General features: G+C 34.8%; 1 protein-coding gene across 2 annotated transcripts in view; it reads left to right on the top strand.

Moving 5' to 3' along the window:
- The window catches only part of CAND1 (cullin associated and neddylation dissociated 1), a 47826-nt gene extending 34270 nt beyond the window's left edge, over positions 1–13556 (top strand). Inside the window, exons 8-15 of one of the 2 annotated variants that reach the window (XM_003824783.5) lie at positions 887–1179; positions 3168–3309; positions 3667–5160; positions 5960–6055; positions 8469–8638; positions 8720–8884; positions 10391–10498; positions 11321–13556. In XM_003824783.5, coding sequence (XP_003824831.3) covers positions 887–1179; positions 3168–3309; positions 3667–5160; positions 5960–6055; positions 8469–8638; positions 8720–8884; positions 10391–10498; positions 11321–11545 — 2693 coding nt within the window. In that variant the 3' untranslated portion in view covers positions 11546–13556. The other variant, XM_034935484.3, reaches the window with a different exon arrangement.
- The last annotated feature ends 977 nt before the right edge of the window (positions 13557–14533 follow it).

Genomic DNA, 14533 nt, shown 5'->3' with positions numbered 1-14533 from the left:
TGTCATGATAACTGCTAATATTTCTGCCACCTTTCTGACTTCATATTACCCAACTAATTAAACCTGATGGTGTTAGAAAGAAAGACTTTCTGGAGATTTCACACACATGTTATCCATCAAGTATAGATAAGTGAGATACAATTCTTAGTGCTTTTGCTTTGAATGTTTAAGGTTTAGCATTAGGGGGAAAAAAATGGTCCTCTGTTAAGTGTGCAGCATTTTCTTGGTATAATTAAGCAAAAATGGTTTTGTTAAAGTACATTAAGACAAAATTGTGAAAGGTTTAGAATATACATATTTGTTCCTCACAGCTTATCAACAAGTTGAGTGAAAAGCCTTGTAGTCACAAAGCTGATGTCAACCTTCTTTTTATTCCCAGCAAATTAGTTCTACAGTGTTTTGGGATTGGTAACCATTCTTTTTATCACCTACTCTATTACCACAAATCCATTTCATGGTTTGTCTTATAAAGTCCCTGATTGTTTGCTTGATTTTTCCTATGCTGTTAAGTAAGTTCTTTGAATTTTGTTTCAAAGGCTGGGAAATTTATGACTATAAATATTTATATTCTAAAGAAGTTGAATGTGTTAATTGATGATTTTAAAGGGTTAAAATAAGCAGCAGTTCATTACAAAGTAAATGAGAAAATGTTTAACTAATTAAAAATACCATTATGTTTGTTTTTTAAGTTTAATTTATGTGCAGATTTACAGAAATAACAAGCTCTTTGTTCAAGTTCTAGTTCTGTTGAAACCTACCTGTTGCTGTATATGTTACCGGAAAGTTAGATTAACTGATTTGGTTAAGAATATCAATTCATTTTCTGTTTTAAATGATATACTTCTCTTGTCATTAATAGCCTGTTTACATTAAAACTTACCCTTAGGGAGTGATGATGAATACAGTGATGATGATGACATGAGTTGGAAAGTGAGACGTGCAGCTGCGAAGTGCTTGGATGCTGTAGTTAGCACAAGGCATGAAATGCTTCCAGAATTCTACAAGACCGTCTCTCCTGCACTAATATCCAGATTTAAAGAGCGTGAAGAGAATGTAAAGGCAGATGTTTTTCACGCATACCTTTCTCTTTTGAAGCAAACTCGTCCTGTGCAAAGTTGGCTATGTGACCCTGATGCAATGGAACAGGGAGAAACACCTTTAACAATGCTTCAGAGTCAGGTGGGTTTTAAAGTAAAGTTTAGAAAATCATGATAGTAAATGCAATGCTTTTAAAATTGTCTTTATATGGAAAGGTGAGTTCCAGAATATCTATAGAGAAGCAGAAAGTTCTAGGATATGTTTATATAGTTAATGCATGTTCATATTATGTTACTTGTAAACTATTCTAATTGAAGTATTCTTGGCTTTACATGATAAACAATATTTAAATAATTTTAAGATTCAGTAAAGTAATCTTTATCTTTGATGTTAATAGAGAAGTCTTAGAGCTGTGGAGTCATACTACTTGCGATCACATAACTGACTTCATTTCTAATTTAGGTGTGTGATCTTGGGCAAGTTATTTAGTCATTTTATTAAACCTCACTTTTCTTATTTGTAATAAGAACGTACTTAGAAATATCTACCTGTGGTTGTGAGAGCTGGATGATCTGTGTAGAGCATTCAGTGTAGTGCCTACTACATATATGCTTGATATATGCCAGTACTTACTAATAAAATACACATTTTTTCACTTGAGGGCATTTGTTTTCTAAGATCCTAAACATTAGAGCTATTATATTGCTCCCATTTATTGAATATTTATTACATACCAGGCATTCTCCTATCTTATATGTAATCTCTACAGCAGCCCTATGGGATGCACAAATAGTAGGTCAATTTTTATAGATTACAAAACAGATATTGCCAGGGATTAAACCAGTGGAGAGGACGGGACACACATACTGTATCTATCTTGTTTTTAAGTAGTACAAATAAATACATTTTTGGGGTGAACTTACTCATAAAGGTGAATGTTGAAGATTAATTGTAGAAGGAAATGAGATAAAGTGTATGGAGGATATATGCAAGTGAGTGAGTATATAGAAGTCAGATATTGCTCAGTAGAGTTGCCAGGAATTCTGACAATGCTATGGAAAGTTAGACCATTTTTTTGTTTTGTCTAGTTCTTAGATCATTGTGTAATTAGGGTATGTGTCCATGTAGTTTGGTTGTTGGGATTTTTCTTGGTTTTTTTGTTTTTACTCTCTACTTGCTTTGCTGTTGAGGTATTCTAGAAGCTCCATTGATAGCTTTGCATCCGTAAGATTTGTTAGTAGAGACCCTATTTGTTTTACTGACTAGCAAAACATTAGGAAGTTTAGAGCAGATGTCTTTTAATCATACCCCTGCTGCTTGTAGCTACATTTGAAGTGAGGTTGATTCCTTGTAACAGCAAATGGAAAGTAAGAAAAGGACCTGTTCGATGGTTGCTTTTCCATAATTTGTCTTGTTTCCTTTGATTTTTATCTGTGCTGTTGTCATTCAAAATACCATTTATAAATTAACCTCCTAAATTTTTGATTGAAAATATGATTTGATTAATTTCTTTCTTTTTTTTTTTTTTTTTTTGAGATGGAGTCTTGCTCTGTTGCCAGGCTGGAGCGCAATGGTGCTATCTCGGCTCACTGCAACCTCCACCTCCTGGGTTCAAGCGATTCTCCTGTATCAGCTTCCCGAGTAGCTGGGAGTACAGGCATGCACCGCTACGCCCAGCTAATTTTTGTATTTTTAATAGAGACGGGGTTTCACCATGTTGGCCAGAATGGTCTTGATTTCTTGACCTCGTGATCTGCCTGCCTCAGCTTCCCAAAGTGCTGGGATTACAGGCGTGAGCCACTGTGCCCAGCCTATTAATTTCTTTTTAGTCATGTATGTTTCACAATTAAAAATTAAGTAGGGAAGACTATTTTGTTGCTCTCTGGAAAGCTAAATGATAGCTTTTCTGTAATTTCTTATCAGTATCAAGCAAATATAGTTACAAGAGAACATATATAATACATGCAACAAACTTGATCTTGTGTTAGCAATAGCAGTAGATAGCTGAATTAGGAATTTAACAAAAAAAGATAAACTCTTCCCTTTATCCTCATTCTCCATAATTCATGTTAAGTGTACTGAGGAAACACCAACAGCTGAACCAGCTAATGAGTATATGATAATTGCAGGTTCCCAACATTGTTAAAGCTCTTCACAAACAGATGAAAGAAAAAAGTGTGAAGACCCGACAGTGTTGTTTTAACATGTTAACTGAGCTGGTAAATGTATTACCTGGGGCCCTAACTCAACACATTCCTGTACTTGTACCAGGTATGAAAGAAACATAAATCTCTTTTGGGACTTATTGTAGCCTTTTTGTTAGGACTTAGATAAGCTTAAATAATTGTTTCCTTTTAAAGGAATATATATGACAACTTAATATGCACATAGAGCTAACTTTTTAATCTAACAATCTTGAATACCTGAAGTTAGAAATTTGTAAGTAAAAGGTTAAAAGTCTTACCCTAAAATATTTGGCTGTAATATTTATTGTAGATGGTGAAAATTTCTACTTATAGAAATAATATAATGAAGTGGGAACATTAGCAGTACTATAGGGGTTGATTTTTAATTTTTCTTTCTTAATAGTCTGCACAGCAATGATTGGATTTTTTGTTGGCTTTTTAGGAATCATTTTCTCACTGAATGATAAATCAAGCTCATCGAATTTGAAGATCGATGCTTTGTCATGTCTATACGTAATCCTCTGTAACCATTCTCCTCAAGTCTTCCATCCTCACGTTCAGGCTTTGGTTCCTCCAGTGGTGGCTTGTGTTGGAGACCCATTTTACAAAATTACATCTGAAGCACTTCTTGTTACTCAACAGCTTGTCAAAGTAATTCGTCCTTTAGATCAGCCTTCCTCGTTTGATGCAACTCCTTATATCAAAGATCTATTTACCTGTACCATTAAGAGATTAAAAGCAGCTGACATTGATCAGGAAGTCAAGGAAAGGGCTATTTCCTGTATGGGACAAATTATTTGCAACCTTGGAGACAATTTGGGTTCTGACTTGCCTAATACACTTCAGATTTTCTTGGAGAGACTAAAGAATGAAATTACCAGGTTAACTACAGTAAAGGCATTGACACTGATTGCTGGGTCACCTTTGAAGATAGATTTGAGGCCTGTTCTGGGAGAAGGGGTTCCTATCCTTGCTTCATTTCTTAGAAAAAACCAGAGAGCTTTGAAACTGGGTACTCTTTCTGCCCTTGATATTCTAATAAAAAACTATAGTGACAGCTTGACAGCTGCCATGATTGATGCAGTTCTAGATGAGCTCCCACCTCTTATCAGCGAAAGTGATATGCATGTTTCACAAATGGCCATTAGTTTTCTTACCACTTTGGCAAAAGTATATCCCTCCTCCCTTTCAAAGATAAGCGGATCCATTCTCAATGAACTTATTGGACTTGTGAGATCACCCTTATTGCAGGGGGGAGCTCTTAGTGCCATGCTAGACTTTTTCCAAGCTCTGGTTGTCACTGGAACAAATAATTTAGGATACATGGATTTGTTGCGCATGCTGACTGGTCCAGTTTACTCTCAGAGCACAGCTCTTACTCATAAGCAGTCTTATTATTCCATTGCCAAATGTGTAGCTGCCCTTACTCGAGCATGCCCTAAAGAGGGACCAGCTGTAGTAGGTCAGTTTATTCAAGATGTCAAGAACTCAAGGTCTACAGATTCCATTCGTCTCTTAGCTCTACTTTCTCTTGGAGAAGTTGGGCATCATATTGACTTAAGTGGACAGTTGGAACTAAAATCTGTAATACTAGAAGCTTTCTCATCTCCTAGTGAAGAAGTCAAATCAGCTGCATCCTATGCATTAGGCAGCATTAGTGTGGGCAACCTTCCTGAATATCTGCCATTTGTCCTGCAAGAAATAACTAGTCAGCCCAAAAGGCAGTATCTTTTACTTCATTCCTTGAAGGAAATTATTAGCTCTGCATCAGTGGTGGGCCTTAAACCATATGTTGAAAACATCTGGGCCTTATTACTAAAGCACTGTGAGTGTGCAGAGGAAGGAACCAGAAATGTTGTTGCTGAATGTCTAGGAAAACTCACTCTAATTGATCCAGAAACTCTCCTTCCACGGCTTAAGGGGTACTTGATATCAGGTAGGTATCTAGATTTTCTTACTTAAAAATTTTTTTATTGATAGTTGGTTGCCTTAAAAGACACCTAATAAAGAAGTTAAGCCATGTCTATATTTTCTTAAACCTAAAAGCTAAGTATGTGATGAAAAAAACTCTCTTTCGTAGTATGGAGTGATATTCAAATGACATTTTGTTGTTTTAAAGGATAGAGTGGTAATTAGATAATGGTTAAATCTGTTCTAATTCCTCATGATAACTACATTTTAATGTTACTATATTGTGTTAAAATGTGGAAAAGACGTATCTAATGAATTAACATAATCTGAAGAGCTTGTTGATACTAATTACAATAAGTATAATTGGTGATAGTACTTTTTTCAAATGGAAGATTCTGGAAGAATTTTCAGATTTACCAGTGTCATCCCCATTAGAACAAGTAAAAGGTAGTAATATTAATAGCAGTAATAGCCATTCATTCTTAGACATTGCTTTCTGTTTTAGTAAAAAATTTGAAGATTTTTAAGCGGTTTTGGATTTAGCTAGTTCTGTTTTGTGAGGGCGAGATCCTCCACTGCTGCTTCAAGTCCCTCCTTCCCAGAAGGAATTGTTTCTTTTGAAATCTAATGGGATTATATTTTGTGCTCATAAGTAAGTTAATTTTGCTCCTTTGGATTCATGCGTGCAATAAGAAATACCCTTCTTGGCCAAGGAGAATTCTAAGGAATTGAAGACACTGGTGTTATTTGAAGTGGTTTAAAAATGATGTCCGTGAGTTTTAGTGGACTACATACCAATAGACTTGCAATTTATTTTTAACTAGGTTCATCATATGCCCGAAGCTCAGTGGTTACGGCTGTGAAATTTACAATTTCTGACCATCCACAACCTATTGATCCACTGTTAAAGAACTGCATAGGTAAGTGGAAACAAAGATAAACATACTGATTTTTGGACTTTAGAATTCTCAAGAAACTCTTGAACTTAGTAACTAGAAATATCGAGGAATTAAAATGCTTATAAAATAATTGTTTAAAAGAAAATTGATATGATCTTACAACTTTTAACAAATTGCATTTGCCTATATTGTTTGTAATTATTCCTAGATGATTTTGCACATAAATGAAGTTGTAATATACCAGCATGTCTTTAGAGTCAACTACAGATTTGATAGCCATATTTTTGGGGTGACCTAAGATAGCTTTAGTGGATAAAGCAAAAAGATACTACATTTATATGGCCAGTCTGAAGTTTCTCCCTAGATTTAAACGAGTCTTGCTTGAGCTATTAAGGCCTCAAATTTCAATTATTACTTCTAACACCCAAGGAGATCTGTGGAGATTTCCATATTTAAGGTCAAAATAACCTAAGAATAAAAAATAAAGCGGGGGAGAGCTAATTCCCAGAAGAACTAAGAGGAGATAACCCAAGAAAAACTAGGGCTTCTCTATTTCTGTGAAGACAAGAATTAGCTTTTGGGATTATTTCTGATTTTATAACCTCCTTGCATTTTGTTTTTATCATTGGTTTTCCTAGAGTTTGCTAATAACCAAAAACACCTTAGAATTTAGTTTGTTGCTTTCTTGAGGACAGGATAATGGAGATAACCATCAGGGAGGACTGAGGGATTTGGCAAAGAAGCTTTGTAGCTTTGTGCCATTCTGCAGTGTGCCAGAAAGAAAAAAAATACAATATAAAATTTGAACTGCATAGAAAGGGATTGCCAATTCAGAATAAGGAAAGCACAGGCACAAATGGGTTCTATTGCTAGGGCCTAGAAATTATTTAAAGTCTATGTGAGAAACTTCTTATTGGCATTTCCCCCACCCATTTTCTGCTTTGATATATTTATTGAGGACATTGGTATTATGCAAAATAGGACAGAGGAAGAGGCCCATGCCATATCTCTAGAAATATCTTTCCATGTTGACAGCAGTCAACCAGTATGCATTGTTGATACAGTTACTCAGCTAGGTAGTTAGCATTCTAATTGAATTATGATCTAGTTAAGTATTCGTGACTATTTGAACATCAGAACCACCTGGGAAACTTTTTAAAAATTGAAATTGCTAGTTCATGACACCATTTTGTCCATAATAGCAATATTTTAGATGCTTTACTGAAAGCAGATATATACTCTATTGTAATTACTCTTCTAATCTACCAGTTTAGTATGCAAATAAAGGGGAGGGGAGATTAGTTTGGTACATTTATATTGTTTTTGAAACCACGCTGTTTCTCAGACTTTTTTTTTTTTTTAAATCAGTGCTGGAACTTTCTTGGATATCAACATTGGGTTTGCCAATCTACAGTATCTGAAGTCTCTCTTTCCTCCCATATTTTCAAATTGCTGGTTTTTCAAGTTGGCATTCAAGTCTTTTATCTCTCCTACATTTCCCTGTGTATTCTAAAAGATTGCTGATGATAGAGTTGAGATCATATAATGATGAATAATAGCTACATGTGAATACTTAGTGTGTACTAGACATTGTCTTCAACAATATATGCGCCATTTATTCTGCTCAGTATAGCTCTAAAAGGTTTATAATCCTCATTTTATTGACTGAGAAACTGAGGTTCTTGCCTAAAGTAACTTGCACAAAATCATACATTTAACAAGTAAAATGATTTGAACCACCAACCATGTGACTCCAAAGATCTTTGCATTATACTTTCTTGCCCACATTTGCAAGAGTAAGCAGACTTTTAAAATACCTAGATGGCTTCTCTGGCTTTTGTCCTATGTTAGCTTTCAATTTTCTCCTTTTGTATTATTTTCCTGTGAATTCGTGTATTTCTTACTGAAGACAGAAATAAAGTAGGGCTTTTGGAGGCACGTTTCTCTTTCATTTGATTAATTGTATATCTGCTAATAGTACTCCATCTTTATTAAGCAGTGGGTCTGTCTTCACCTCATTTTTTTATTCTTATTTTGAACTTAGTTTAAAAATATTTTTGTTGCTGCTTTTAGTGAACTACAAGGAGAATCATGCATGTGATTAGTCTTTTTAGCTGCTGTCTCTGTCATATCTTATATCTATAGAAGTGATATTGAGGAACTTTATGGACTCTTCTTCCATACCCTCTGCATTGTAAGTGCTGAGAGTGGATTATTAATTGAAAATATATTCACCTTCAGAAATGATAGTTGCCTTGCTGCTGAAAGAAACTTTATGGTTCACTTAGTGTTTCATCAGGTTCTTCCCTGACCGTCACTGAAGAAATAACAATGACACCACCAAAAATAAATTATATCAACTTAGAGAAAATATAATGTATATTGTATTTTAAGTTTATCATGTCTGTCTGTTGCTTTTCTTGTAATATTTCAGGTGATTTCCTAAAAACTTTGGAAGACCCAGATTTGAATGTGAGAAGAGTAGCCTTGGTCACATTTAATTCAGCAGCACATAACAAGCCATCATTAATAAGGGATCTATTGGATACTGTTCTTCCGCATCTTTACAATGAAACAAAAGTTAGAAAGGAGCTTATAAGAGAGGTAAGTTAGATCACACTGTTTATTTGAGCTTGTCTTTGACGTAAGTATTGTATATCCACATGTTCTTTTTTGCTTTAACAGGTAGAAATGGGTCCATTTAAACATACAGTTGATGATGGTCTGGATATTAGAAAGGCAGCATTTGAGTGTATGTACACACTTCTAGACAGTTGTCTTGATAGACTTGATATCTTTGAATTTCTAAATCATGTTGAAGATGGTTTGAAGGACCATTATGATATTAAGGTAAGATGTTTGTGCCTATTTATACAATGTTTTAGAAGAAGAATTTGCTAGAGCAACTTTCACCCTTGTAATTTCCTCATGTGTCTGAGAAAAATCAGGTTGTCTGTCAAGATTTTGATAAACATATTGTAAACTATAAAGTGCAAAAGTAATAGGCAGTGTAACACCAGTTGACATGTAAGAAAGATCCAGAGCCCTTTTTATTGGAGGAGGAAGTGGCAGTGGATGCAAAATGCTGTGTGCCCACTTGCTTAGTGAATAGTCCCTAGATCCTTTCCCTCAAAAAAGTCCCGACAGATTGTGCTGTTTAAAGTATAAATCTGTAACTTTTTGGCCTGTCTTAACATTGGACCATAGTTGCTACCCATGGAGGGTTTTCTTAGCATTGTCTTGATTAATTCTCCTGAGCTACCCTGGGGGCTAGTCTGAATTGTAACTGTATCATTTACCTGAATGAGGAATTTTTGTTTTTCAATATAATGTACTGTGTTTAATATCAAGAATTTTGTTATAGGACATGGAACTTTTCAGATATACAAAACAATCTGTAGAAGCTACTTGAGAGAAATCATACTGCGTCTTATGTTTGGATAATGAATTTTGCATATAAGTGTTCTTTGTTTTCCTGTGTGTTCATCTCCATTTAAAATGTGAACAGTAAAAGGGTGATTTGAAAAATGAAAAATACATGCATTGTGTCTTTTTCATCTACTCTTCCATTTAGGGCTTTTGGCCAAGCGGGACAAAAGTGGTAACTCAGCAGTAATTGAGCCATACTACCCGAACTCCTACTCTTAGGTTTCCATGTGTGGTAGTGACCTGAGCCTCTCAAAGTTCAATGAAGAGGGCCTCCCCACCAAGACGTAAAAGGACGTGCTTGTTTAATTCTATGAGTTTATAGTCCAAGAGAAAAAGGTTTATGGGTTATCAGGTTTTACATGGATTAATCTGAATAACTGGTCAACTCTGTTATGATAGTGGAAACTTATTATGAAACTGTGTTCCAGTTCAGTAATTTTCTAGTTCTATGATTCTCAATTCTGGTGCACATGAGCTTTAAAAAATAATAATAAAAAAAAAATGTGTGCCGTATTCTGACAGGTTCAGTAAAACTCTCTGGGGATGGGGCTTGAAGAATGGGTATGTTTCTAAAGCTTTCTGGATGATTCTAATGTGCAACCAAGATTGAAAACCACTTTTCTAGTTCTTGTATCTGTTTGAGACAGATTTGTCTCAAACCTTATCTGAGTTAAATGCTAAAGAGACCTCACCTATAATATGCTGCTCGATAGACCTCACCTAAAATACAATCTGGTGAGGTCTCTTTAGCACTTAATTCAGGTAAGGTTTGAGACAAATCTGTCTGATTCTGATTGGCAGATTACATTAAAAGGAAGCTTTACTTGGCATGCTAGTTATTTTCCTTTAAAGGATTTGTCAGAATTTAGAATTTTGTTTTTAGAAAATGATGTCAAATCTAAATTCTGTCTTTTTTATTCCTAATAGATGCTGACATTTTTAATGTTGGTGAGACTGTCTACCCTTTGTCCAAGTGCAGTACTGCAGAGGTTGGACCGACTTGTTGAGCCATTACGTGCAACATGTACAACTAAGGTAAGAAATGATAAGTATCAACCTAGGTCAGACTTGGTGTATTGGGGATTCCTAGCCAATTCTTTTCTCTAGCTTTCCAAATATAACTATTCCAGTGCTCTGTGTAGCAGTTGGTTTAAAAAGTTAACCTATCGAATACTGATATTTTATAAAACTTAGCACTGTTAATGGCTATTCTTAAAAGTTTTTGTTTATTGCTATATCAATATGTTAACATTTTGAAGTACTGATACATATTTGAAGTACTGATACATACTTGAAGTACTGATATGGGATAAAATGTGATCAGGCCACAAAAGAGGAAGTTTTTAATTCTGGTTGGAAGGGGAGTCAGAAGGTTTCATATTAGGGTGACAACATTTGCAATGAACCTCGAAAAATCAAGATTTTTTTTTTTACACCAAGAAGATGAAACGGGCTTTGAATAAAGGCCTGGAGATGTCATCATATGGTGTGTTTGAAAAAGTGAATAATAGAGTATAGCAAAGAATAGGGTAGCTAGAGGAGTACTTTCTTGATGGGGGCTAAAGTGTGAGACTTGCTAAGCAGATAGTTGAAACAAAGAGTGTCCTCCTCTCTTTGTTAGAATCATTTGGGTCTAGATTTTCTGTTTTTATAATGGGGCTTTGTGTAAAATACTCCCTTAAAAGAAAAGGAGACAGCTACTTTAAAAATAAGTTTAAAAACAGTTGTTCTTAGAATGTAATATGCCTTATGGACCTACGAGAATAGCTTTTACCAGGAAGATCTTATGTGCTTAAATTTTGTTCATGTAAGAGCTGCCTTTTATAGCATGTAATCTAAGTTTGCTCCATCTTACAGGTAAAGGCAAACTCAGTAAAGCAGGAGTTTGAAAAACAAGATGAATTAAAGCGATCTGCCATGAGAGCAGTAGCAGCACTGCTAACCATTCCAGAAGCAGAGAAGAGTCCACTGATGAGTGAATTCCAGTCACAGATCAGTTCAAACCCTGAGCTGGCGGCTATCTTTGAAAGTATCCAGAAAGATTCATCATCTACTAACTTGGAATCAATGGACACTAGTTAGATGTTTGTTCACCATGGGGACCATTACATATGACCATACAATGCACTGAATTGACAGGTTAATCATAAGACATGGAAAGAGAAGTGTCTAAAAGCTTCAAAATGTTCCACTTTTTTTCCTTCATGGAGACTGTTTGTTTGGCTTTCTTCCATTGTTGTTTTTGTAGCATTTATTTCAGAAATGTGTATTTCCATAATCCAGAGGTTGTAAAACCACTAGTGTTTTAGTGGTTACAGCAACATTTGAAATGGAAACTAAAAGTTAGGATTTTATGGAGTATGGAGATAGGGTCCAGTATCTATTTACCCTGTAATGTTTAGGATTAAAATGTTAAAATTTTGTGACCATGAATTTCTTTCTTTTATAAATTTTCTCATTTAAAAATCAAAAATCTTGCAAAACAAAAACCATGTTTCTTTTTCTTGTATAACTTTTTGTTTTCAGCAACATAAATTGATTTTTAGCTGGCAGACAAGAATATCCATATAAGATTCGTTAACCATTTCAGAGAGTTTGGCAATTTTTAAAAGATAATAAGGTATCATTTTTAAGTATGAAAATTAACAATATCCCTGTTGCGCACACTAATTTTGCATGAGCAAGTTTACAAATATGTATCGTCTGTAAAGCAGCATGTGCAGATTATTCATAATATAGAAGTTAAAATAAGTATTAGTGCAATTTTCAGATATTTATTTTTGCACAGAAAACACATTATCTGGAGAGAAAGAAAGGAGAATTTTTGAGACTTGGGTTTTCTTAATGCCAGTGTGAATTTGCAGATGTTTTCAGAAAATCAAGTCACAGTAACAATTTGCCACTTTTTTCTATTATAAATCTTCTTACTTAAATTTTGAATATTTAAGTGCTCAGTTTTTCTCAGTTACCCATTTGTGTGCGTGTGATTCCACTTAGAAATTCTTAAAACCTGATTTTTCTTTCATTCCGTTTGGATGTCTACATTCCTTATCAAAGGATATAAATACCGTGTATGCTTTTGAATTTTATTTTTAGGAAAATTCTGAAGCCAGCTATCACAGGTTTGTTAGCTAACAATAGTATTTTCTTTTAGTTGAGTTAGGTTTTTCCCCATCTCCTGTAGAGCGAATTTACATATTGTATTGGGTAAGTGTTCACTACTTTTCCTGATTAAGGGATCTGTGCTGGGGAACAAAGCTTTTGCAGTACCTTATATTGTAGTTAAAATTTTATTTAACATATCCTTCAGTGAGCTCATTTCACACTGTAGCCTCTTCCTTAAAATTTGTGGTGCTCCTGTAACAGTAAGAACTAATTCTGAAATAAAAGACATCTCCTAATGCTGTGCAAACATAGTTTACATGTATTGAAGGAGGCAGTTATTAAATTGAGTGACCAATTTTAAGCAATCAGATATTTGAAAACTGCACCCTTTATTTTTGAAACTGTGAATTAGAAACACTTTTCCTGCTGTATTACTACCTGCTTTAACATCCAAATATACAGTGATTTTAAATGATAACATACTGTGGTTATTAGATTAACAGCTTGATTTTGAATGTTCAGATGATAATGCAGAAGACATCACTTCTAGTAAGGATTTTGACTAGTGCATTGATGTTGAAGTTGGTGCCATTTCAAAATGTGGCAGGTGATAATCTTTTACCATAATTTGCATAAAACTGTAATAGAAGTTTATTTTGAGATGTTAGTATATTATGTACTATGCATTTCTGTGGTATAGATGTTGTGGATATATTTAAGTATTTGGTTACATGGTTTCACAATAAATTACAATACTGCAGGCTCTAGGACTGAACAGGAGACTGACATGCATATGTTGTGTGAATGTCTTAGTTGGGTAAAGTTAAATCCAAATACTTCAACTGGCTTTTTCTTGTTTGTTTGTTTTTAACTTTCAAGATGCATGTTTTGTTTTGTTTTGCTTTGTTTTTGTCTTTTAAGCCAATTCATTTTTCTAACAGTTGAAATTCTTTTAGTACTAAAGAAATAGATACTGCTCTTTTATGGCTTTAGTGTTTATATACCTGTTTATATGCATACATTAACAAAATTAGTAACAGCAGTGCTTAGAATTTCAATGCTGTGTCATACTGATGATTAACTCCATACTCCTAGTGGTGATGTGGTCCAGATACTGGAATGGAAGTGGCAGGATGTGGAGTCCAGACATAGTCTACCACTCATGCTACTTACTAGTAATATTAAGGTGTTAAACTTAGCAATTTGTCACATGTAGGTTCCTGAGGAGATCTAAAAGTTAATACAAAACCAAGCTGTTTACTGATTTTCATGAGAACATTTAAGTTAGTTTAGGTCTACCTGATTTATTTTAAAAGAAGGCAGAGGGCTGGACGCAGTGGCTTACGCCTGTAATCCCAGCACTTTGGGAGGCCGAGGCGGGTGGATCACGAGGTCAGGAGATCGAGACTATCCTGGCTAACACTGTGAAAACCCATCTCTACTGAAAATACAAAAAATTAGCCGGGCGTGGTGGCAGATGCCTGTAGTCCTAGCTGCTACAGCTGAGGCAGGAGAATGGCGTGAACCCAGGAGGCGGAGCTGGCAGTGAGCCGAGATCACGCCACTGCACTCTGGCCTGGGCAACAGAGCGAGAGTCTGTCTCAAAAAAAAAAAAAAAAAAGGCAGAAAGGAAATTTGGTATGGCAGGGCCTAACCTAAAAGGTTATTTATAAAATCAATAGCACTGAATGATAATTTTTTTAATGACAGTCATGTATTTTATTAATGATATCTGAAAGCTGCTTAACCATTAGGAATTACAATTCTTTATGGTTGGAGTATGATGATTTCATCAAATGTTTGAATATTTACATAATTTTTATGTAACCATAATTAAACCAAATTAGTCTTTTTTTCTTCATACTTTTCTTCGGTAAATAGTGAAGAAATAACGGGCATATCTAATTAACCAGTTCTAGTGGGTGTTGTGATATCTTTATATCTAGTTCAGTCTCAGATGTATGA

Source organism: Pan paniscus, chromosome 10 (genome assembly GCF_029289425.2).
Source record: "Pan paniscus chromosome 10, NHGRI_mPanPan1-v2.0_pri, whole genome shotgun sequence".
NCBI classification, from domain to species: domain Eukaryota; kingdom Metazoa; phylum Chordata; class Mammalia; order Primates; family Hominidae; genus Pan; species Pan paniscus.
Note: the sequence above shows the minus strand (reverse complement) of the source record. Positions and strands in the feature narration are given on the sequence as shown.